Source organism: Dipteris shenzhenensis, chromosome 3 (genome assembly GCF_047967505.1).
Source record: "Dipteris shenzhenensis isolate YYH24624 ecotype China chromosome 3, Dip_SZ_1.0, whole genome shotgun sequence".
Classification (NCBI taxonomy): Eukaryota; Viridiplantae; Streptophyta; class Polypodiopsida; order Gleicheniales; family Dipteridaceae; genus Dipteris; species Dipteris shenzhenensis.
Window position 1 is genome coordinate 2,465,807 of NC_141598.1, and position 26,686 is coordinate 2,492,492.

General features: G+C 41.6%; 1 protein-coding gene across 10 annotated transcripts in view; it reads right to left on the reverse strand.

Annotated features, from left to right (window-relative positions):
* Window positions 1–15,195: 15,195 nt before the first annotated feature.
* LOC147903227 (caffeoyl-CoA O-methyltransferase-like) overlaps window positions 15,196–26,686 on the reverse strand; it is a 111,063-nt gene continuing 99,572 nt past the window's right edge. For 5 of the 10 annotated variants that reach the window (XM_087372636.1, XM_087372634.1, XM_087372635.1 and 2 more), the window contains 2 exons: window positions 15,711–15,785; window positions 15,196–15,533 (listed from right to left, as the gene is read on the reverse strand). In XM_087372636.1, the coding sequence (XP_087228762.1) occupies window positions 15,720–15,785 (66 nt within the window). In that variant the 3' untranslated portion in view covers window positions 15,196–15,533; window positions 15,711–15,719. The other 5 variants (XM_087372633.1, XM_087372629.1, XM_087372631.1 and 2 more) reach the window with 5 other exon arrangements.

Here is a 26,686-nt window from a genome sequence, read left to right on the forward strand (position 1 = left end):
TGAATTTGCATCTCTTGATACCTTAGTAACACATTTAGACTCCTTAAGGGTTCAATTATTCAACATAAAATTCTCCATTTGTGAATATGATTTAAGAACTTTACATCATCCCTTTGAACCCCAGTGGAGAAGAACATCCACATAAAAATGTACTTTGGACAAAATATTTTTTAAAATAAAAATTGATTATTTACCAATTGAACGCAAAGGTTGCTATCTTGAGTAAGGAGTTGTCTTTGAGCACTAGAGGTTCTCCTTTACTAAAAGGGTCTAAGGGAATACAACTCAATGCACATGATGAGCTCCAAGGATGCTAGGCAACAAGTCCTCTCACTCTTGTATCCAAGAATCCAAGCTGACTAACTAAATCATTGAATAACCAAATGCCTTTGAGCCAACACATTGCATTATACACTCCCACTCCATCCGTTGCCCAATCTTGTCCATGACATGGCGGAGCGAGATGCTCCACATCATCTATACGCCTTTGAAAAAGTTTTGTGCACCCAAAAATTACGTGAAAAATATTATCAAACCAATACACATTTGAACCATATCCAAATGAAAATGACAAATATAAAATAGTGTACCTCAATACAAAGTAGTCTACCTAAACTCTTTATAGGTGCCCCACAACAAAATCATTTGTCATCCTTATAGAACCTTGAATCATTTAGTAATGGAATGGAAGGAATGCACATATAAATCCCAATCTTTTAGTGCATGAAATGAAAACAAAACTCCAAAGATGCTACAAAATGCGGTAAGAGCTAGATAGATGTTTCATGTCCACCTTGCCTTACTAGTCCTTATTACCATTGTATGTTCCATGTTCGCCTTGCCTTACTAGCCCTCAACATTTGTATAAGACTCTTCCTTTGCATTGTCTTGCATGCAGTTGTTGCTTAAGAGTCTATTGACCCACTTTTATAGATGAGCGGTGTGTCTATTGACCCACTTTCAATGATCCACTTTCTATGGAAGAAGAGGTATGAAAGCTATGACAATAGATGTAATTGCACATGGCAGGTGAGTGAAAAAGGGAGAGTGGCATGTGGAGTGAGAGTAGTATATAGAGAAAATCTTAGATTCTTCTTGCGCATGCTATGATGGAATGGGGCATTGCATGTATGAGTGGGTGAAATTGGGGATAACGTGCTAATAGGATGATGTGCTGACATGTGTGAAAAAGTAGAGGAAGCAAAGTGTGATGAGATAGGGAGTGCAACACTCACGTAGGGTGGGGTGGAATAGAGGGATGGGGAGATGGAAAAGAGGGGTGATTGTGAAGCATATACTTGAGCAAGGGATATTGAGGATATATCTCAACATTATGTTTTATATTGTGAATATGCACTAACACATAAGAGTGCTAAATTAAATACATTCATTCTATAGAACTAATATAGTGTATAGTTAGTCATTTAAGGTGTGCTCTCTAGCTGTGTCCTCTCTCCTCATCTCCACTCTTCTTTCATATTTTGTCATGGTATTAGAGCCTCTTATGACTTCTATTTTGAGGCATTGTGATGTTCCTGTGAGGTATTGAGTCTCTTATGAGAGCAAGAGACATTTTTAGTGTCTTCTGTGAAGGATTGTTTAATGTAAGATTCACTGTGAGTAATTGTGTTCTTGTTTGGGCTCTTGTGGCCAACCAAATTCTTCACAAAATCCTCTAGATATTTGTAATCATTTTCTACTCCAAACATCAAATTATGCATGCACTAAATTCTACTCTATAGTCCCCTATAGTAGCAAACTACAACGAGCAATAAATAAAGTAAGCATATGAGCAAGGTAGCCTTCAACATCAAGCACCTAAGCTATAGCAACAAAGAAAAGTAGAAAATTTAGTGTTAGTAAGTGCACTTAATAGAATAGCGATGCTACAACAACAAATACATGCAAACAACCAACCAACAAAATTTATCCATTGATAATCAAAGCACCTACAAGCAATAACGGTAGTCCAGCACACCTAGTACCAATAACTAAGTGGCATACTTGAATGATTTGATTGATTCAATAGCAACAACAACAAAGAAGAAAGACATATCGAAGTCAACAATAAAAATAAATATATATGACTGATAGGTATTACGATAGACAGCTCAAAAGCTCTAGTAGCAACACAACCAATGCTCAAACAACTCACACAATTGTACAAAAAAATGCATGTGATGCAAACTAGCAAGCAAGTAGCAACAAATAGGATACAAGAAATATAGCATACAACAATGTGTACCAAGACGGTAGCCACCACCATGAGACAAGAAGCAAGCTAGTAATCCAAGGTAGTAATGTACAAGCAAAGACCAGCATGACCTACAACCACAACTACAACAACAACATTAAAGAAGCTTTTATTTAAAATTTTTTTAAAAAAAAGCCTTTGAACTATAACATAGAAATCATGGACCACTTAGAAGATATAACAACATCCAAAAGTTGCAATGACTATGACGTGATGGAGCAACACATATGACTAAGCATCCTTCATAGTAGTCTTAGCCATAGACAGTTGGAGAAGAAGGCCAGATGGCAGATAGGGTGATAAGGTCACCACAAATAAGGTGACACATGGCAATGTGCCATATCATCTAGTCATGTCATCCTACCACCTTTGCATAGCCACATGGTAGGACAAGTTTAGCACTACCACATCAATGGTAATGCCACCTAGTCATACAATGCCTTGTAGGCACACTTATCCTTGAAGCATTTAACACACCTTGCCATGTCACACATGTACTCCACTAGCATAGTGTTTCACAAGCACACACTTTGCATGTACAAATGAATTTCCACATCATCATTTGGACTTTTTGGACAAATTTTCATAACTTTTAATCTTAGAAGGATTTGTAAGTGGTCCAAAAGAATCAAGAAATGAAATGATTTGCTACTTTTCATTGTTGCTATGAAGGATAATGTAGCATAAATTAGCATTTTGCTAGAGGAGATCAATTCCACAAAGGCAAGTGAGCACTTGTTTGAACTAATCTGACTAGTCTAGTTCATATTGGTGTCAATCCTTCTCACATGCACTCAGCATATATCCTAAAACCTGAGTACCTATAGGAAAATGAGAAAAATTCACAAGTATACATAGATTTTGGCAAAGTATTAGTGGATAAATCTTGCAATACACACGTCTTCATTTTAAAGCCTTATTGGCTATTTTTTGGGAATATTGTGCACATGTTTACCCTTGTGAAGCCATTTAGGCATCATATCAAACCTCACAACAAGTTTGCATTAGATTTGAGTTTCTATCTTCACTATCAAATTATAACTTGCAAAGGTAGCATTTTCATAGTATTGTAGCTTTTCTTACATCATGTCTACATTGATAGCCTCAATCTTGAGGGATCTACTAATCAAGACAACACCAACTATGGAACATAGAAGTATCAGATTGAGAACTTTCTTATTCTATAATAAAAATGGGAGGATAGAGATGGGTCTACTCCTAGATCATCTAGCAATCCCACAATGGATCTTGCCATTTCCCAAACATAGGCAGAATGGAATAAGAAAAAAAGTATGCTTACCACTTGACCAAGAAGAATGTTCAAGGTATCATACTTGGAAAAAGAAAAATGATTAAAACATCCAAGGCATCATGGGATATGTTTTCCACTCATTATGAGTCCAAGAATACTTACAAGATTTTAGCACTCAAAAACTAGATTATCAAAATTTCCAATATTTATGAATGTGTATTCCAAGTCAAACATATCAATGATCAAATTATAGATGTAGGAGAGACTATGAAGTTAGCAAAGGTATCCCAAGTCATCCTTAATGGACTTAGTGAAGGATATGACATCTAGTTTAGAGTATTTCCATATAAAGGTAAATTCCATCACTTGAAGAAGTACAATGAAGAAGTACAATTAATTTGACTCAGTGAGAAGCTCAGAACACAATCCATTCAAGTAAGGAAAGGTCAAGCAAATGAGCAAGCATTTGTAGCCTCCAACTGAGGTAGAGGAAAGGTAGATCATCATATCAAATAAGTGATATTTAGCATTGGCATCCATGTCAATAGCATAATAAGACTCGTAGAAGCAATCAACATCAACGTTCAAGACATAACTATCAAAATAGAGGTAAGTTTTCAAATAGAGGAAACTTTCAAGGAAGAGGTATTTCATATAGCAACATGTCAAATATACAATGTAATTCCTATCACAAGATGAGGAGATGGGAGATGAAAGAGACATAATAATCTCTCTGAGCTTTTCATGCATGCACCTACAAGTATTTTTTAAAACTTTTGTGGCATTTTGAGATATTCTTTGGTTCTTTGTAATGATGTGTCACCATCCGACCATATGATATCCACGTGTACTAACTTGACAATTGGCAGCTCCGCTTGCTTATCATGAAAGGGGAATGGCAACATGGGCCCAAAATAAGGCCTAAGGCAAAAGACAGTAATTGGATATTTGAACTTCTTGTCCTACGATGTGCTCAGGACAAACAAGCCATCATAAAACCTCTTAACAATCTAGTATAGGCCAAACTTTAACATTTTTGTTTGAGGTCCAATTCAAGAATGGAATAGTAACACTGCATCCTTTTCTTTGAAGATCCAAATTTTGCATGGTAGTCGACCACTTCTTCCTATGGCATTTTACCATGTCAGAGAGATAAGAGGCAATGTACCGACTGTTGCCCAATTTCGAGAGCTGATCCATATGGTCGGAAAGGGACGCTCCAAGGCTTAGGTATTTGAAGACGATAATCCTATGACTTGGAACTAAAAACTCCATGGGGACTACCATTTCAATCCCATATACCATCTTGAAAGGGGTGATCTCAATCTTGATATTAAATGCTATCCTAAAGGCCCATAAGGCTTAATATAGCTTATGGTCCCAAACGGTCTAGTTCTCATTAACCAACTACTACATCACCATTTGCATGACTTTATTTGATGACTGCTTGGCCATTGGCCTAAGCAAGGTATACAATGGACTTCTTATGGGATAATCGTTTGCCACTTCATGAGCAATTTGATAACATCATTGATAAAATGGCCACATTAATCATTAACTAACATTGATGGGGCATCCAAACCTAGTGATGATCATTTCATAGAAGAATTTGGATAGAGAGACCATTGAGTTGTCATGTGTTGCTTTTGCCATTTAGTGCAATAATCTATTTTGCCACAGGAATGTACCTATTTCTAAATGGATGAACAATTGGCTTGAAGGGTCTCACAAATTCTAAGCCCCCTTTTTTGAATGGTTCAAGGGGCAAAATTGGATTGTGTGGCATCCAATGCTAGATGGTCAATTGTCCCAACCTTTGGCAAGCATTACATTGCTTGGCATATGCGTTGAAATATCCAGCCACTATTGGCCACCATAGACCAACTTGGAGCACCTTCCAACTCATCACTCTCTGACAAAGGCCCCCCAAATAATCCTTGATGAACCTCGCTCAGAATTGCAAAAAATTGGTCATGTAGGGGAACACATCAATGAAGCATTGTGTCGAGGTAGACGTGATAGAGGATGCCTAAAAATTTTGACTATGAAAAGAAATTTTCTTGCACCACTTGTCTCAAGACAAGTGCGTTCCAAGAACACTAGTGTCAATGAAAAGGAACACATCATCGTACCAAGTAGGCATGAACATTGGAACATTGTCTAACATAGCTACCTTGACCTCAATTAGGCTAGCATTTGGGAGGTCATCCACAAACAAATCAGGCCTTTTGCCACTCTCCAATTGGAAAATATAATCAACAATCACATACATTGAACCCAATGTATGAAATTTATAAAAATCAAAATTCATGTAGCAACAACATCTAGTGAGCTAACTTATCTATAATATATGGTTTGTTGATTTGTAGAACATTGTCAAATGGTCTACATGAAACATGAACATGTCGCTAAGAAGATAATGCTAGAACTAGTTCACAACATAGATCATGCTGAGGGACTCTTTCACGATCATGTAGTAGTCCTCTTGGCCTTGGACAACTAGAGACTTGCCTAATAAAGTGGCTAGTACCACTATTTCTTCTTTTGCCAATGTTCATCCATGTCTTGTAATGATGCCACGAATTCAAATGTATCTTGCTATTCAAACTAGGGCTAACATCCACTGGCCTAGGGTGGTGGGGTAAACATAACTACCTATATAAAGTGAAGGTAGTATGGCCTTAAATTTTTGTAAGGACTGGTCTCCAACAAGAGGTCAAACGACACTCAACCAAGAGTCAAACATACCAATGGTCAAATGAACTAGGCTTGTAACATTTATTTGATATGAATGCAAGTGGAGGTAGAGGGATATGGATTGGGCTATTGGTGAGCAAATACCACATCAAGTGGATGATTAGTCAGTGCTCTTCTACAAGGTTATGAGAGTAGGGCATGGATGCCTTTGTGGACATATGCCATATCTAGACCACTTAAAGAATATAGACATTTAACACATCAAAGTAAATGAATACCATCTAAATTGTGACTCACCCATATGAGGGAATGTGACTTGTATGAGGGTCTAGATACCATCGTAAAGCCACAAAACATAGATTGATGGGTACTAATCACAAAAAAATTAAACATTTAAAAAACTAATATGGAAATAGGTATATGATATTACAATAAAGGAGAGGCAAGAACATGCCTAAAGATTATATTCAATGAACAACTCATCTCTTAAAGCTGTATTTTTTGTTCTAGTTGTTACGATGTATCCAATGTCATCCAATGTTATACCTATTTCACCTTGCTTCCATGGTTGAAGCATAAAACATATAACCAACATTCAATCTTCTTTTTTATAAAATATTTGGAGCTATTCATGCAACTAACAACACTAGAATTTTCAACATCTCCTACAATCATCTCTCTCTATACTTGGTTGTAATGGGGTTCCACAAATGTTTTTTCTCTCATTCATGGCTTTCCTTACACTAAGTCTTTCCTTCTAGAGAAGACAAATTGTGTTTCGTAATATGGAGACAATTGCATTTTTGAATGGATAAACAATCCTTTTCCTACATGTAGAATTGTAGAGTCTTCTACTAGTGAGTATTATGTCCATTGAACTTAAAGTGCCCTTTGATGGGTATTGAAATATTAAGGGGATATATTTTTTACTAGCTTGATTTGATAGGTTAAAGTGCAATATGCTTAACTGTACTCACTTGTAGTTCTGGATAACTTGCCACCAAAATGAACATCAAAGACCAAGGCATCCCAATCTTATCCTTGTATTCCTACAACCGGAGATGGGGTCCTAGATCTCATAAACGGTCTTATCCAAGTATCCCAAGATTCAACCTGCCACCCAAAAAACCCAATCCAAGTGTATGGTTGCATCCTGCATTCTCCTTGTACTTCCTCTGAGATGATGGACTAACTACAAGAGTCTGTGATCATCTAGAAGGTTTTTGAAGCTTTCAAGAAAAATATGGAAATATATTGGAAAAGAAAAGCTAAGCTATGTACAAGCCCATGAGATGCTTCACATCTTTTGGAACTCTCATAAAGTGACACAAATAGGTCTTCTTTTGATCCATATCATGAGACCAAGATACTTTTCTCGATTCTTCAGGCACTTTCTTCTATGATCTGCTAACTTTGATCGTTCTTTGGGCCTGTAGCTCTCTATGGTGCTTAAGAGCACTATTGATTTCATTTGCATGTCAAAACACTCAGATATTATTAATAGCAGACACCCTAATGGTGCTTAAGTGCACTATTGATTTGATGTGCATGTTAAAACACTCAAATATTATTAATAATAGACACCCTAAATGTTTTATTAATAACAGACACCCTAAATGTTTTAGAAAATCAAACTATACATATAAAATACCCTGGTACCTCGTTCACTTGAGGTCGTTGCCCTTTGTCATCGACTCTTGAGGTTTGCACATACACTACATACCCCCATTCTCACTTTTTTGGGGATCTTCACATTATTGAAGAAGTTCTTCCACAATCTATCAAAATGACTATAGCTTTAGCAAACTGTTCATAGCCCTCTGACATCTCCTCCTTGTAGAGTGTGAAAACCTCAAATCTTGTGTAATGATCCATCTAATATAGTTTTTTTGTTATGGGATGCACTTTTGCATTCAAAGCAAAAGAGCTTTCCATCCATGATAGCTATGGCCATACGTCCAAGAGGCCCAATCAGACGTGGATTGCTAAAAACTTTGTCCTCTCTGGTACATGAGCAAGCCTTGCATTCCCCAAGCTATGAATGTTTTTAAAGGTTGATCTATAAATTTGCATACTCCGTAAATGATACTCCACTTGCTTATTTTTCACGGGGGTGATTGCTACATTCAAGTAATAATCTTGTTCCTCACGATTCAAACCAAAGTATTGTGTCTTGACAGCTTTTAACTTTCAAACAATTTTGAACACAACAAGTAGTAGTTCATGTATCCTTTAACTGAGCCTCAGATGTCAAGAATTCCGTTCTTCTCCTACCGTAACTCGTGAATCTTTTGTCAATGTGCATCCTTCCATTTTTTCTTTGGTTCTTTAGAGGGGTAGATGCACTTTGTTCAACTTGTGAAGGCGAAGGAACAACTGGGACTAGAGCTATCATAGGCAACAACTGTGCATACATATCTTGCGTGGTAGTCGAATGAACTTTAGGTGGGCACTGGTGACTCTGGAACTGTTGCAATCCTTCTTTAGGTTCAATCCTTGTTGAAGACTTTGGCTCATATGAGGACACTGAAAGATTCGTTTGCTTACCAACATATTCAAATGAGGAGACAGACACACTCTCATGACCACATTTTGGGTTGTATGAGGAGACTAAAGGTTCATGAGGGATGATGAAGCTTGTATTTTGAGATGACTTCGAGGAGCTTAGAACATAGCTTGAGACTAAGACAGACATGTTGTAGATCATGCACAAACACAATAAGGAAATGCCTAAACAAAAGCCTGACACTGTATATAGACAAATGTCATCCAAGTTTATGTAAACCCTAAAACCTAAACAAATCCTAAGTCTTGGAACCATGAACCAACGCTAAAAAAATGGAACCAGAAAAGGATTAAAATGATGAAAAAAATTATTTTTAGGTCCATATTTTGGAAAATACATATTTTAGAAGGTAAAGCCTTGGACATGAAAAAGTTATCCACTTTGAGCCCAAAATCCAAAATACATATTTTAGAAGGTAAAACTATGGACATGAAAAGTTATCCATTTTGAGCTCAAAAATAAAAATGTCTTTTTTATAAAAAAATTGACTACTTTCTCATTTTCTTAAACCTTGGACTTCAAAAGCCTATCGGTCCTTTAGTGTTTTGAAAGTTAGAGGTGGCAGAAAAGTTACCATAGGGAAAACTGTGGCTTGTGGCAGCCAAGTGTTCCTAATGACGTTGCTTTTTTATCCTTTGATGTTGGCTCTTCCTATCATTGAAAAGCAAAATTTGCCAAGTGTTGGATTGTTCACCAACCAATAGGGAACGTAAGATGGGTTTAGACTGTCGTGAGAGAGAGGTTAATTTTACCCTACTGATGACAGCAGTGCTGCAATAATAATCCACCTTACCACGAGAGGAACCATTGTTTCAAATAATTGGTCATTGCGCTTGGTTGAAAAGCTAATGGTGTGAAGCTACCATGTGTAGGATTATGAATGAATGCCTCTAAGTTAGAATCAATGGTAGAAGTGGTGCTCTCTACATCCCTGATTGTTACCTGATAGTAGGGATGTTGTACATCCCCGAGAGCATGTGTCAAGAGCCTCCCTTGAGGTGGCTGAAGGAGCTACCTCATGGAATCTAAATTGCAATTCCAGATGATCGGGGAGATTAATCCCTTGCAAACGATTTAAATATGTAGCCATGTATTGTAAGTGGCAAAGTAGCCTTACGACTATGCTCCACTGATATAAATGGCAATTCCAGATGATTGGGGAGATTAATCCCTTGCAGATGACTTAAATATGTAGCCAGGTATTGTAAGTGGTAGAGTTGCCTTGCTACTACGATCCACTAACATTTAGCCTACCGTTGCGTCTGTTTGTCCTCTCCTCTCCATGCCCCCCTGTCCGCCATCTCCTCATGAATCTCTCTTAGGTGGGATTTCCTGCTTCCTCGTGCTTCTCTCACATGCACACCCCCCCTTGCTTGCATGTGAACCTCTCTTTCCCTCTCACGCATGTGCACCCACCCGCTCTTCCTCTAAAAGCTAAAAAAGAAAGAGAGGAGAACAAGAAGCTTAGAGAGAGAAAAAGAAAAGGAATAAAGAACAAGAAGAGAGAGAATGAGAAAGAAGAAGAAATGACCATTGCTTAAACCTACTACACCCTTCTCAAAGTAGGGCGGGCCCTCCACCTTGTTTCATTAAGAAAATGAAAGAATGTACCATCATAGCAATGGGTCTTTTAATTCCTTTGTTCACAAGAGTTTGCTTTTATGCCCCACTTATTATTAATTTGCTTGTTTCCAAAATTGCATTCTTTACAAATTATGTGTAAATTTTGAGCTTAGGTAACTATCCTTTTTTACATGTGAAGATTCTAAATTGACATGATCATTTTTTTTAATGCCATAGTTTTAAAAGTAGCATTGGGTGGTAATATTCTAATAATGCAAGCACGCTAGATAATGAAGTTTTTGGATGAATTATTTCATTTGGTTGACTTTATTGATTGTTATTTCATGGTGAGTACGATGTTTGTTATTTTTATGTCAACAAATTCAATTGATTTAATTTCATAGTTTAAGGACTATGTAGAGTGCTACAAACACATCCCTTTGCTTTTCTACAACTTTTTACTATAATCATTCAACGAATCATAACATCTTGAACCTTTTGTCTAATCAAAGGATAATATTTGCTTCACACACACTCACACACACGCTCTTTCATAACCTTAATTTCTTTTGCCCCTTAAAGTTGCACTTGGATTCATCTTGTCAGGGGACTCTACATTGAGACCTCTTGGGACATGGAATGAAAATTTTAGATTATGAATTTACAAAGTTGATACCTACATATTTAGAATTATGAATGACATGATTAGCTTATATTGATTTGCTTTACCCAATGCAAGTATGATATGGTGCGTCACCTTTATAATTTCAAAACACTACAATTATAACTTATCAATATTTATTCTATTCACTTTAGCAGTGAATGATACCTTAGTCTCATATATTGTCATTTTAAATTTTACCCCTCAATTATATCTCCAATTGTTGCAATAATCACCAAGTTCACAGCAATCTCAGTGAACGATGTTTCCAATTTGTTCATCTCATCAGCACTAGAGGTCTATAAGTAATTGTATTTGGTTGGCAACCCGCACCAATCATGGTTTCAAAGAGATTCAGGGCTTCCACAGTTTTCCCTTCCATCTCCCTTTAGGATTTTTACAATTGTATCTCATTTTACAATGACCCCCCACATTGGGCAACTTATCCTAGCAACTCACACTTCATCAATTCTCATTGTTATCATCATCTTTATTATGAAAAAATGCAAAGGTTGCTATTTATAAAATTTAAGATCATAGCATCTCTACACAAAGATTTTATCATTAGTTTAGCCACATGCTAGAGTCTAGGTAGAGAATTATACACAAAATTTGGGAGCATTCTATGCCAGCTCAATAGTCGCAAGAGTTCTAGCAAGTGTAATGTGGTCACTCTAGGACGTTGTTTTTCTTGTGTTCTAATCACATGTGTGTGAGAATTATAGCCGTCAGCAAATACTGAATGACCACGGAGAATTGGACACAACATCTGCTGTCTCGTGATTAAAATTTCATTCCTTCGTGATAAGAATAGGCACATTGGAGTCTTAAATCAAACCTTATATTTGTAGAGCCATACATATATGTACCATGATATTATCAAATTACGATCGATTGCAATCCTCTTTCGATCAGGGATAAATTCTTCTCAAAAGATGAAGGCCTCAAGGACCTAAATGAAGTACCTTCCTTGTCTACTAAAATTTTCATCCATTCTGCAAAGGGTCAAGGTGCTATCCACTATTGAAGTCACAAGAAAGGTTGTCATGCTCGTGCCCTTGGCAAGCTGATATTCTATTGTTTTCTCCTACTCACCGCAATCAGAAAGTTAAGAATCCTATTTTTGAACTAGATCAAAGGCCATGCAATGAAGAATACTTAACCAAAATGAATGATACGTTGCCTTGTAAGTTGATAAAGAGAGCCTATGTGGAAACACCACCCTCAATCAGCTCTCTCTGCCATCTTAAACCTTGCTCTTCAAAGAGTAGTGTGTTGTGGGGGTCAATGTGAACCCTCCTATGATACAGTTTAGATAGTTTGTCATGGAAAGAGGAAGTTCATGGATTTGAACTCCATATGGTCTTCTATGTTTTTCATGCTGGATCAATTGGACAATGTAGAAACGGTTGCAAGTGTAAAAAGAGTGGCATCAGGATTGAGAATTAGTCCTCCAAATACTACGTCTTTAGTCACATCAAAGTAGGTGGAGGTAGATCTTATCTTCTATACTATAGGGAGTTGAGCTGGGTAAGAAGTGAATCCCTTCTATCCTAACCCCTAAAAGTTGAAAATACAAAATTGTCTATACATGTGAAGATGTTAGTGCTAATATGGTTGATTCTACACAAAGCAATATGGAACAGCTCAAGAAACCTCACAATTGAGAAATTGATGGAAAACACAAAAAATTCCCAAGAAGTGCTCTAAAATGGAAGGCCCCTTTACTAGGTGATGAATGCATATTCACAAGATGAATTGACAAAATTCATGGATTATGCTTGATGGTCCTCCAGGAATGGATTTGTTTTCATTAATAATAGTACTAATCCAAAAGCTACTTCCATCTTCTTGTTTCACAAGAAAAAATCAAAATAAGGGAGAACATAACAAGAGCGCATATATGCACAAAAGCACTGGCTTCGGCTTATGAGGCTTATGAGGCTCTAGGCATCAACAATCCAGTTGAAAGAAACACCTAAAAATTTCCTTGAGCTTTGTAGTTGAGCCACGTTTAATAAGAGCACTAGACAAATTATTGGCTTGATATATTTAAATATATGACAATATGCTTAGACAAGAAACATAAATGGTCCATTGTCTTATGTGAATTTGATCAATGACTACAACAAATACTATGGGTTTACTCCATCAAAAAAAAAAAGTTGGGATTACTCTATCAAAGAAAATCAAATGTATTTGAGAAGTTTAAGAAAACCCTTTTGCAAGCAAATGCACTTGCAAAGAAACACAATACATATGGAAGTGTTGAAAGATAAAAACTTACACTTGTAACACAAGAACATGCACAATTGTTATAGCTTTTAATGAGAGGATATGGGGACCCCCATATGGACTAGCTATAAAAAGGAACCCAATATTTTGATTTAGTGGCCAAAGTTTGTAGATGATTAATGCATTTAACATACTCCAAGTGATCACCTTGGAAGGATAAAAAATGTTCATTCGTAAGATCTGAAACCTAACATTTCCAAGAATTGTTATTTGTTCCATACTTGTTGACATATTTTTTGAATTCTATTGTGACTTATTTCATTTTCACTCACAACTTTGTTGTTTCAAAGTTGTACCTGCATAACAATGAATTAGAGATTAGTTGTACATGGGAAATTTCAACTAGGCATTGATTTGCCTTGCATTATTTGATAGCAAGTCAATTGATATTCATGTGATTTTAAGAGGTACATTTCAATGTCATTGCAATATAGATTTGAGAGACTATGCTAGCACCAAATAAGTTTCATTGAGATCACCTCACCAAAGTTTTAATATTTGACGACAAAATGAAGTCTATATGTGCAATCTTTCAAGTCATTGATAATATATGGAATGATATCTTAACATATCATATAAGTACCTCTCAATGCCATAGTCTTTGACTTTGTTCTACCGAAGTGACTTCGCTCATAAGGGCATAGGCTAAAGTGCATATGGTTGCGCAAGTGATCATCTCCACCCAAAGGCAAGCATAATATGAAGCTCATTTGCATGGTAGTTCTCAAAAATTAGAAGAGCTTCAACATTGAAGGACACACCTTTGAGAATGCTTTCAACCTTCTTAGTGGTCTAGAAAATGCATCCCTCCTCAAAAGAGGATACAGAGCACACGCACATCTCGCTTTCCATTGGCTTCTACATTAAAGCTTGAAAGACTTTTAAACACCAATATTAGGATTTGAGCTATATAGGCCTAAGCTCATAAGAGTTAAAGTTGATGAAAACAAAAAGGAGAACAAGGCCAAACAATAAAAAACTCAAAAGAAACAATATGTAAGACTTAGGAATCATGATTCTAGGTGCATCCTACAATATTGATATCAGACTACTAGACAATGGCTAGTCATGTTAGAATTGAGTTAAATGTTTCTTGAATTTTGAGAATTAAGGCAACTGTTATCCACACATGGGCAACTACATAAAGGCTCCACAAACTTTGTCAATCCACACAAATGTCTCTGGTTCTCACCTTTAAAATAGACCCTAGCGTTTGTCTAACCGAATTGTCATGAGAATGAACTCCAATCGTGCTAAAAAGTTCACAAAAATAGAAGATGCATAATGGAAGTCATAATATTAGCATCTTGTACACTTGAGAGACTTCTTAAAAACATTGGAGGGTAACACTCATATGCTATCAATAGAGAAACAATCTATTGTCCCCTAAGTTGAATTGAGCCATCTTCAGCTTTATTGTTTTTGCTCAAGAGACTCTTGTAGAGACTAAAACATGCCAAGATAGTCACAAGTAATTCCTTTGGGCAAAATTAGCCTCCTTGTGTTTTACCTATTTAAGGAATAATGTTGTAAACCTATTTATTTGTTTATGATATTTAAATAATATATATCGCCTCATATGCTTACTTGCTTAATTCCAAAAGTGTAAAGTCTAGGATGAATAGCTAGTAACTTTTAGGGAGATCATCTTTTCAACCTCCAAAGGCAAGGCAATGAATGTGCACCTAATCTAACAAAAGAAACCAAAAGAAAATACAATGTAATAAAAGCATTATCAAATACAGAAAAAAATGGGGAGAACTGAAGGCTATGGGTGTAAAAGGAAACACGAACATATGTTACCAAGCTTTTAAAGCAATATTGCCTTATATGAGGGAAAATCAAGGGAAAGCAAGTGGAGGCAATAACACATTTTCTAGCTTCAGATATAAATGTTAACCCTTACTTCATATCAACTTTTCTTGGCTGCTTTTGATTTTTCATAATAAAAAACACATGAAATCTAAACCTTTACTTCAAAAAAATACAAACTAGCTAATAGGTTAGTATATAATTCATCCAAGGTTAATTTCTTGGCAGTTGCGTAAAGGGGAAATGGCTAAAGCAAGGATCTCAGAGCAAGTAGCAAAATCCAATTTATAAGGATCAGCGTTCACCCCAAGGAAAACTACTTGCTTTTAATGGAGTCCAAACTTTTTCATGCCTTTTGAAACCAAAAGAAAAATGTCTTTTGCGCTTTGTTGTCATCATCTTACAGATTTTCCTGAACTAGCTTCGCCTGTCTCTTGTCACCACCAAGCACAAACGTATAAGTAGTGGTTTAATGCGTCACTGATACCGGCTACACCAGAACTAGTATACTAAAGTACTTACAAGAGTTAAAAAGGAGACGGGTGGTGGTGGTGAAGGGGAAAGGAGGAGGGGCGGAGGAGGGAGGGGGAGTTGTTGGGGATGGGATTACCGAGAACTACTAAAAGGAGAACCAGTTGCCAACAAAACATGAAGTGCTTAATGCGATTCCACAGTCTCCCTTTTCCTGCATAAGGTCATGCCATCTCCTATTGGCACCTAAGATCACAATATAACTAAGAAATTATTTTGATATACGATTTAAAAACAAGTTAATCAGCATACGCCAATGATATCCATTACACAAACCAATATCAAAGAAGTAACAAATTGTTTTGAAGAAATGCTTCTCTATTACCCAAGGTACGTAGGTTTCATCTTGCCATGAAGTTCATCCTCAACGTACAGAACAAAATGTATTGGTTCTTTACCAGGGGTACATGCTAAGAGCTTCTCACAAGATCTGGAGGCAAAAAGCAGGCTCAGCCATGACAAACAAGAACAGAAATAATCACGTTTTTTCTTTCTGGTTCTTGAGCCTTGCTTAGCAAGCATGCAGATGCATAAGATGCCATTTTTATTTTCCAATAGGCAAGTTTGTGGAAATCCCCAACTGCTTCTTGTGACTGCTCCCATGTCTTCGCACTTTTCATTCCCAATGCCCATATTTTGCAGCGCCCCCCCCCCCCTCATAACTTCATAGTTGGTGATTTCTGCAGCTCTTCCCTGCTTGCTTCCCCACAACTAGTAGGCACTCGCATTCCTGCTTGCTTTCTCCCCTTCAGCTGTAGCCCTTATCTTTGTAGTTCATACGCTCAACCATATCCTTGCTTGCTGCCATCAACCGTATCCTTGCTCGCTGCCCTCCCACAACATACTGCCAGCCCTTACTCCTTTGAGTCAGTTCAACATTGCATTTGGGGTTGCAGAGAGAGGCCCAGAAGGTCTAACAAGGCATTGCACTTGTTCAACAAGATGAGGAGAGGTACCTTTTAGATCACTCACGGATCAGTGGCCTGCCTCGCACAGTCAGGTCCCCAAATCTTTTTCAGGGAGCAGATTTGAACAGTGCCATCTTGATATTCAAAGGAGTCCCTTAGCTCCCTACTCTAGAGGCAGTAGCTGTCTCATTGCACAGACCACAGTCTCCTTCTATAGAGTTGGCTTGAGAGATCATCGCCAGTCTTACTGGATGGAAGATCTACAGACCTATTTGCACAAGGCCTTAGATGGGGCCTAGATATTTGCCTCCCAATAATTTTCAATGAGTTGACAGGATATTATACATACCCTCATGCCCACTTGGTGCAGGATTCAATGCTTTTCATACGTAGGAGAGACCAGGTGAACCTCCTTCAGGAGAAAGTGGGATCATATTCACCAATAGGGCTTGAGGCCATTTTCGATCCCCAAATTGATTATGACAGCCTCGTTTTTTTTTTGCATCATTTTGTATGAGAGATTTCACAGAAATCTATCATGACTCTATGTACTTGGTACACTTAATTGAAGCTCACTGTTTTAAGGCATATATTTATGCAATGTGAGATTAAGGCATAGATGAGAGCACATGTGTATATAAGTGAAGCAGACATGGACTTCGAAGCAACATAAGCATAAGTATTTGCTTACTCACACATAAGTGGCACACTCACACAGTCTTCATAGTAAGTCTCTTTTAAAAATAAAATAAAAATAAAAGTGTACTGTGTTTCAAAATTTTAAAATTTTCAAACAATTGTGAAGATATTCAGTTATGATATGTGGAGGGCCTATATACGGAGGATCTATAATGCAAATGAGTTTGATGGATCAGAACATTTGATAAGAGCTCATAGTCCAGAGTCTTAAAAATAGAGGTGGAAAATTCTTTTCATACCTAAAGTTACTAAAACTTTATGCGATGTTCGAAGGCAAGGCCTTGCTTATCTGAATAACCCTACTAAGACAACGCTTTATGTCCAGAGTGTGGAGCAGATTTGCTCTTTCTTATTCCTTACGTGGATGTTATGCTTATCACTAGGCCATTTACTCAGCAAATTGCAGCCTTTAAGGATGATTTGACGAAATCTTTTGCTCAGATATGGGTCAGATGATCTATTATCTTGGCGTCTAGTTTTCTCATTTTGAAGGGAGGATTATGATGAGCCAGTCTAAGTATATTGGATAGCTAAGTATATTATGATGAGCCAGTCTAAGTATATTGGACAGCTCTAACATCCTTTTCAGTTTGAGGATTGTAAGCCAGTTTTGACACCTTTGGAACCTGGCTTCCATTTTCCCTCATAGGATGGTAGTGATGCATTTGATGTATCAGCAAGCTATAGGCTGCCTGATTTATTTGTATCTGATATGTAGTATGCCGTTTCCCAATTAAACAGGTTTATGGACAAACCCAATACATAACATTGGCAGGCAATCAAGAGTGTCTTCTGTTGTTTGAAAGGCACACAGCATTTGGGACTTCTCTATGACAAAAAGTCATGAATGATCATGCATGCTTTTATGGACCACTTGGGCTGACTGTTACGACACTGGGACTTCATGCATCTCTTGGTGGTCAGCAAGAAGTAAACCACAGTTGCTACCTCTAGTTGTGAGGCTGAGTACAGGGCATCATTTACAGCTACTGTGGAGTGTGTCTAGCTTCGCAAGCTACTTGCCGACCATGATGTTCATCAGACATCTACTACTACCCTCTATACAGACAGCCAGAGTGCCTTGGCTATTGCGTGCAATCCCGTGTTTCATGTGCGTACCAAGCACACAGAGATTCATTATCAATATGTCAGGGAGCGACTATCGAATAGATACATGCAATTGTCCTATGTTTGACATCGGATAACTTGGTAGATCTCTTCACAAAGGCCCTTCCACGACCCAATTTTGAAGCTTTTTGGCAAGCTTTACAATTGGTACCGTTTGTGAAGTGATATTGCTATCCCTGTACTATCCAGGTTGCTATATTCATCGTGGATGAACATGGAGGGGAGTTTGTTGCCACATTTTTCTCGTATGAGCCTTATAGTCTAGATTTAATCTCTTTAGGACATTACAAGTTTAATATTGTCAGTCATATCTAGGGTTAGGACACAGCCTATGATACGTCATATGTGGCTGTACTTTGTACTTTCATTCAGTCATCATTCCTTCACGTACATTCAAGTTCTTTCTTGCTCCCTTGTCTCCCACTCGACACCATCATCCCGCACTGTAAATGCCAAACAGGACTGCTGACTTGAGGTAACAATCACCAAAAGCAAGAATTCATGCCTCGGAAAATTCCCAAGCCATGAATGAGCATGTGCAATATGTGGCTCTTGAACTACTCTCTAGTCGTCAAAGACTCTAATCTCAATCTCCTCTTTCATGATTTGCTATCTTGTAAGTCCCTAAATTCTTTGTCTCTGTGCAAGTGGGGTCAACACTGTGCTGGCCATGGTCTGATGCAAAACCTCCTTAGGAGAGGTTGGGTCTCTGCCCAATGGCGTGTCCAGACGCGGATCTAATATGCTGGTTGAAAAGGAGGAGTTGCCAGCATGAGATGACTCTTAAAAAGTCTGTCGTACTACATCCAAGGCCCTTTTTTTTTTGGGGCATAGAAAGGAACCTTCTATTAATGCTTGAAAGACTTCATACAAAACAGCAGCCCCGAAGGTGCTGAGTATGGAAAAAACCAACAAAAGGCTGAAAGAAAAACCGGTTCCAGAGAAACCCAACTCACTGCCTAAGGGATCTCTGGTACTGGGGCTAACAGCCAAGTGGGGGGACTATACAACCAACGAATCCTTCGCAGAGTGAAGATGTAGAAGATTCCTGCAGGCCAAGCCTTGCAAAATCGAGCACGCCTCTCAATAGTCACTGTAGAGCATGGAGTCCCACGCTCCCAGGTGGAGCGTAGAGTGTAGATGATATCTTGCCAGATGGCGACCGTGGTAGCCGAGGGTGGAACCGGATGCTCACCCATCATGAGACTGCAAAACAAGCCACCCAGATGTTCCACACAGTGATACTGGCTACCACCTCCCAAACGCTGTCCTCCGGAGGGGAGAGGGGAGCTAGGCTATCAGGAAGGACTGCCTCATGGAGCGCTATCCACTGAATGCTCTGACCCTGTATCCGGTAGGCTGGGGAGATCTCATCAATTTGGAATGCGTGTCCTCCTTCGTCAACCAGGCCACCATTCCCCAAGTGTAGTCCCTTTGAAGACTCTGCATACGGGTCATGATCCTGAGGGCTCCCATCCAGATCCTCGCTGCTCTGCGACAGCTCCAAAGGCAGTGCGGAATCGTCTCCAGGAAACCACCAGAGCAACAATGGCACTGCCCCTCCACTTGCATCTGATCCAACCACGGTCCAATGGGCAAGCCTCCGTGGGCGGCCAGCCTGAAGTAAGATATCTTCCTCGGCCGCAAAATGGACCATAACTGCGTCCAAACCTGGAACGGACATCCGGGGCACTCTATGGGTCACCCAATGCCGCTCCCTTGAGGGGTTCCACCTCGAAGAGTCCCCATCTGAGGCCTCCTGCCAATCCGTGTGGTGTAGGAAAAGAAAGGCATCTCACCCATCTGCTCGGCAAGGCTGCCCCTGGAGGGCCAGAACCACTCTCTCGGATCCCACTGGACCTCCCTCAAAGGTCTACCCTCCCACTGCCAAAGGCGCCATCTAGAGATATCTTGCTCTGAAATACTAGGAGGGTCAATTTGCCACTCCTTCCCCAAACGTCTCACCACTCTGATCATCTGTCAGTGAATCCCATCAAGACTCCCAGCCATCTCAGGGTCTCTCTTAGTGAACCCATGAACTAGGCCTCCAGGTCCTACACGGTAGAAGTCGGGGTGCGTGCTGCCTCGTTGCATCATCATTCTCAAAGGGACACCAGTTCGAGAAAACTGCCCCAACCAAATGCTGTTCCTCCAAACGTGAAGTCCCTCCCACCAAGACTCAGGGATGGCTAGGTTGATCTCTCTCATCCGCTGCCCCGCCCCGTGCAAATGCACTACGGCACCAAGCCTCACCTCTGCCTCCATAGGTAATCTGCTCCATCTGCCAAAAGACCCGACCGGACCATTGTCCCACTGTGCCCAACCAATGTGCATCCGTTGTCCAAGCACACGCCCCTCCTGATCTTGGATCTCTGGGTGCCACGTAAGGGACTGACCTTCGAACTCCTCTCTACATCTGGGCGGAGCATGAATGAGGCCCCCTGCTAGTCTCAGCCAAACTCTGTGAAGGCTCCGCATCAAGGGGGAACCCTTCCCTGTAAGGGGGGCCTCTAAGAAGATCCACCTGTGTGAAGGCTGCCACTGTCCTCCGGTGCGTGGGGTGTTCCTAAGAAGCCCTCTCTGTAGGAGGAGCTTCCAAGGCTCTGCACCTGGGGTGAGGCCGCGAACAACCAACTTGCCCAGAAGGGCTCTGCTTTGCATCTCCGGATCTATGGTACCCAAGCCTCCCAATGCTTGTGGCATGATCACCGTCTACCAAGCGACCTGAGCTCAGTATTCCGCGTACCATCTGATCCTGCCCAAAGGAAGTTCTGAACCAACCGTCGGAGCTGTCCAATGCATCCTCTGTGAAAGCACCAGTAGGAGGCGATATACCAGGCCGTGGCAAGAAGGACCTAGTTTGCCACTAAGGCACGCCCTGCTAGGGAGAGCTTGATTGAGCTCCATTAGAGAAGCTTGCGTCGAACACTCTCAAGGATTGGGGCAATCTGCTGCTCTACTATAATGTCAATTCCAACCTGGCAACTGAGGTATCTCACTGTCTGGCCCCGTGGTATCTATCTGAAGCCAAAGTCACTCCCTCACTCACAGATCTCCTGTGTCTCCTCATAGCCCGTGAAGAAACCTATAGACTTTATCCAGTTGATCTGCGCACCCGAGGCCTCGCAGTAGATAGCTAGGGCTCCCCTGACTCTCTTCAAACTTGCTATGGTGCCATCAACATACAAGGCCATGCTATCTGCAAACTCAGAGTCAAGCAATTCCTTCTCCGGGAGCCTCAATCATGTGAGGCCCACCACCTATGATCTCAAGTAGTAGCCCAGAGCCTCCGCCACGAACACAAAGAGGAAGGGAGTGAGTGGGCAACCCTAGCGAACTGAGCGCGAGAGAGGAAAGGCCTTGCCCGTGTGTCCTCCAATAAGCATCTGGCTAGAGCTCCCCACATCAAGCGTTGAAACTCCTCTGACCCATCTGTCTAAGAAACCCAATCTCCGCATAGTGCCCTCTAGGAAGGACCACTCCACCCTGTCAAAGGCCTTCTCAAAATCCAAGAGAAGGACGGCCAACGGCTGACTCCTCCCTTGACCAATCCACTACCTCCAAAAAAGTGAAGATGTTGTCCAGGATGCTGCGCTCCTGGACAAACCCCGTCTGTGTGTCATGGATGATGTCAGTAAGATGGGGCCGTAACCGCAAGCTCAAGACCTTGGCGAGGATCTTGTAAGCGGTATCAAGCAGAGTGATCGGTCTCCACTACCAGTTGTCTGACCTGTCTCCCCCTTTCCAGATCAAACAAATCCACCCCTTGCTCAAGGACTGAGGGAGGAAGCCCATGTCGAAAATCTCCTGGCATGCTAGTCGGAAAGGGATGGAGAGAATCTCCCAGAAGTTCCGGAAGAAGGCCGGAGTCAAGCCATCCTCGCCAAGACACTTTTGGGTCGAGAGAGCCTTGAGGGCTTCCCAGAACTCCTCATCCGTGAAAGGCTCCTCCAGCATACTGCATAAATCCTACGAGACTACTGCTGGAACGTGATCCCAAACTACCTCTCGAGCCACAATACCAGCTGGAGTCATCCCCTCTGTCTGAAAGAGCTGGCTGTTAAAACCTGTAGTCAGGTCTAATATCTCCTACGGGTCAGTGTGCATAATGCCATGTGGATCCCGGAGACGCTGCAGATGTGTGCTTGCCGATCAGGGCCTAGTGGTCTGGAAGAACTACATCGTCATCATGTCCCCTTGCTATACCCACCGGGCCCGGGAAGAGTGATAGGAGAACTCAGCTTGCCGAATCTCTGTGTCTTGAAGCTCAAGGCGAGCGCTCTCAAACCTGTCGCTTAGCCACTGAGAACCTGGGTCATGCTCCTTGAGCCGCTCTATGGAGGCGAGGTCCTCCTCAAAGCCCGCTCATGTTCCTGAAGCATCCTCCTCCGCCTAAGGACGTGAGCCTGTAACTCCTCAGCGCTCGTCGTCTGGCAAGGACGTGAGCCTGTAACTCCTCAGTGCTCGTCGTCTGGATCGCATCGGCCACCCACGAAGCCCAGCCCTCGCTCGGTGTCATCTCTGACTGATCCCAAATCCCTGCCATGACCTGCTAGATCTCCTCATCCTGCAGAAGGTCCTCTAGAATGCGGACCCCCTTCTAGGGAATACCTTGGCGGGGCTGATCTAAGTGAAGTACTACAGGAGAGTAGGTTGACATCGTGGTATCTACCAAAATCCTGGTAGAGCCTCCTCTGTGTAGTGCCCAATCCCCAACGTAGAAACGGTCTAGTCTCTGAAGCAGTCCATCGTGTCTCCTCTGTCCGAAAGAGAAGAGGAGGCTGCTAGGTATCCTGTTGAAATCTGGCTCTCGCCACGGGTCCCTGCCACTGATCATGAAAGTGACTATGCCCCCTTCAAGGGTCTCTAGGAGGATCAACTCTGAGAGGGACTCTGGGCTCTCAACCACCAGTCTGATCCTCGGGACCCCGTCATCTGCTACAACTAAGGCGGACGACTTTGGAGGGGACTCGAGCACGGTGCCAAATGCCCGACCAATGGAGGGGAGGATGGCTCAATACTCCTTGGGGAGCCCTAAGAAGCGGAGCGTAATCGAAAAACGGGAAACATGGTGTGCCGTGTCCATGTCCTCCATTGTAAACCATGATACCAAGAAGAGAGGTAAACTAGATGCGGGCCAAGGAGGATGGGGCTCTGCTCCACGAGTGTCGAGGCAGTGTCAAGGAAGCTCAGCTAGATGAGGAAAGTGCCTCTTCCATAGATGGTGACCTCCTAGATGTGGTTGCCCTCTAATGTCAAGCTCGCCTAGATCCACTCTCGCACCTGTCTCCGTGTAGGCGTGAGGCCCACAATTTTGCCCATAAGCACCTTGTCTTGGAGGGACTGAACTGCTTGCTGTACCTGTTGCTTGTCAGCTGGGGAAAGAAGAGCCTTAACGACTGTGGAATTTGAGGTGCTGCCATAGAGCCCCTCTGGCCAGACCAAGGGTCACCACCAAGATTTTCTTTCACCTTAACAAGCACAAATGCTCCCGCTGTAGGGAAGAAGAAGAGAAAAAAGGGGGGGAGGGGAGGGGGGGGGTGGTGAGGAAGAAGGGCATCCGAGGGGGAGGCGAAGGCGAGGCGAAGAGGTGGAGGAGAGAGGTCGAGAGGGCGGAAGGGAAGGTAAAAGGGAGAAGGGGAAGGAGAGAAAGAGGGAGAAGAGAAGTGGAAGAAAGGCTGGGGGAAGAGAGCCTGCGGGGGGAGGAAGAGGGGCGGAGAAGAGGACGGGAGGGGCGGAGAAGAGGGCGGGACGGGAAAGATGAAGGGGGAGGCGAGATGGCAGGGGGGAGACGCGATGGCGGGGGAGGCAAGAAGTCAGGGGGGGAGGCGAGAAGGCGGAGGGGATAGAAGGCGCGGAGGAGGAAGGGCGGAGGAGCAGCGCGGGAGGGTGGCTGCGAGGGGGAGAGGCGGCGAGGCGGAAAGGAGCGGGGCAGAGGAGCAACGGGCAGCGGGGCAGCTAGGAGGCAACAAGGCAGCTAGGCCGTTGCGGACAGAGGTACATCCGAGGCCTTGAGGATGGCTGCTACAAATCTCACCACTGAGCTCTAGTCAAGCGAGTAGCCCCCATCCTAGAGAAACTCCACTTTGTATTGGGCTCCCAAGGGCCACCCAACTCTAGCCAGATCTCATGAAGTCTGTGAAGGGGTAGCTCTATTATTGCCAGGCAACATGCCTCTGATAATGAACTTTGTGAGCAATGTTCTGCTCTACCACTCTGACTCCACAATGCCTAGCCCTCCTTTGGATTGTGGCTGAAATGTAGTCCCAAGCCACCTTTGCCTTTGTCGGGTTGCCTTCCCGTTCTGATAAGATGGAAGTTCTTGATGAGTCACTTTGATTGGCTGATGTAAGATTTAGTAGCAAGACATTATGCACTTGTCGAGTTGCCGTCCCATCCTGATAAGCAGCAGTTCTTGATGAAGTCCCTTCACTTGGCTGATGCAAGATCTAGTAGCAAGAGGTTATGCAACACATAGTAGCAAGCAGAACCTTTTTGGCAGCCACTACTCTACCTGCCAAGGATAGCCTCACCAAGCTCCAATGCAAGGCCTCTTGCTGTTATTATCAATGAACGTCATAAAAACACACAGATCCTCAAAGTGATAGAGTGCTCAAATCACCACATATGTCTGCGTGGAATAGCTGGAGTACATAGTTAGAGTGCTTAATCTGTCAGTTAAGCTTGTTAAATTGAGGACTAGGTGATGCCATTAAGAAACGTATGAGTCAGAGGCGATTTCAAGCAGCTCTCAAAGAAGTTGTGATTCAAAGGTACCTCTCCTTGAAGCTTGCACCTGCTTTTGCACTATCCACAAAGAGTAGAGATTGTGTGCAAGAAAAATAAATGCTTGCTCATCAAAAAGGCAATTTCTCGGAATAGTGTTGTTTTTTAACAGAATCAATACATTAACAACAAATGCAAGTGTGGAAGAAGGTGCAAGCTCTTGATCAAACATGTTTGGAGTCAAACAAGCAACTTCAAACATGTTTATGGACATGTTTGGAGTCAAACAAGCAACTTCCTTGATCGATAGTCTTATTGAAAGGGTTCAAAGAGCAGCCTTAACTAGTGTCTTTTCAACCCCAACTTGAGAGGATAGGTTTGATACATTGAACAACCCTTTGTGAAATGCCGGGGTCAGTAGTCTCTAAATATCATGGAGGTTGCGGTCTCATATGACATTTGGAATTGTGTAGTTGAAGAAGGATAGAATCTTGTGCAGAGCTATCACATCAATCCAATGCAACTCTCTAGGAGCCCGTGGTATGTATTGGAGTGGACAACCACCATAAAACCAAAGATGCCAAGGATGACCCCAAAGAACAAGGCTCCATCCACCATTGGCCATCACAGAAGTGTGATCACCACTTTGATCATATAAAGAACAAGATCCTCAATGGGCTCTTGCTTTGTCAATATGACCAGTCTCTAGCCCTCTGCAAACGTCATCCTTGCCGGTTTCAAAGCATGCAAATGACATGTAGGACACTGGTGCTTGAGAAGACGTCGAGCCCGTGAACCTGTGTGCACTGAGTCTAATCTGCTCCATGAAACTAGTCAAGGGAAATTATTGTATTAATGTATAGGGTGTGTCTGTAAATGCCTTGTAGGTTCTGAGTGATAGCCTAGCTCCAGGGTGGGGGTAACGAGGTGGGTCCCCTCTCCCATCCAGACCATTTCATGTATTGAGTATCCAATCAGATGTCCTAAGCCATCAACAAAGAGTGTGTTCCACATAATGGAGTGTCTATCCCTCTCATCATGACTCTCGACAGGGATCCACGTAAGGATTAATCAGAGTTGTCACCAAGCTCTGATAATCAGTATCCAGACAAGGGAGGACAGTGGTTTGCTGTGGACATCCATGAATATGCACTTCATGCTCGAAATCCAATCACCATGTCTACACTGCACATTTGGATCTGCTCAGTAAAGAAACCCTTCCAAGGTTTACAACTTAAATGGAATTCTCTAACAACTAGCTTGCCTAGCAAAGGCTCTTACCGAATGTCACCAAGGATATTGAGGCCTCCCTTATGTCAAGGTAAAACGATAGTACTATAGGCCAATCTAGCTCTCGTGTCATGTGCACCATCATAAACAAACAAGAGAAAGTTTTGCACCAATCTCCTGACAACTGTTCTCTTTCAAGGCACACTCTCCTGCTCAGGAGCCAACCTTGTGCCTTAAGAATGCAAGGCATTCTATAAAATGAAGGAGGGTGCGGCGAACGGGTGTGGGGGGGTGGGGGAATGCGGGGGGTGCGGCGAACAGGGGTGGGGGGGGGTGTGTGCACGCACACCAACTGACCTCTTGA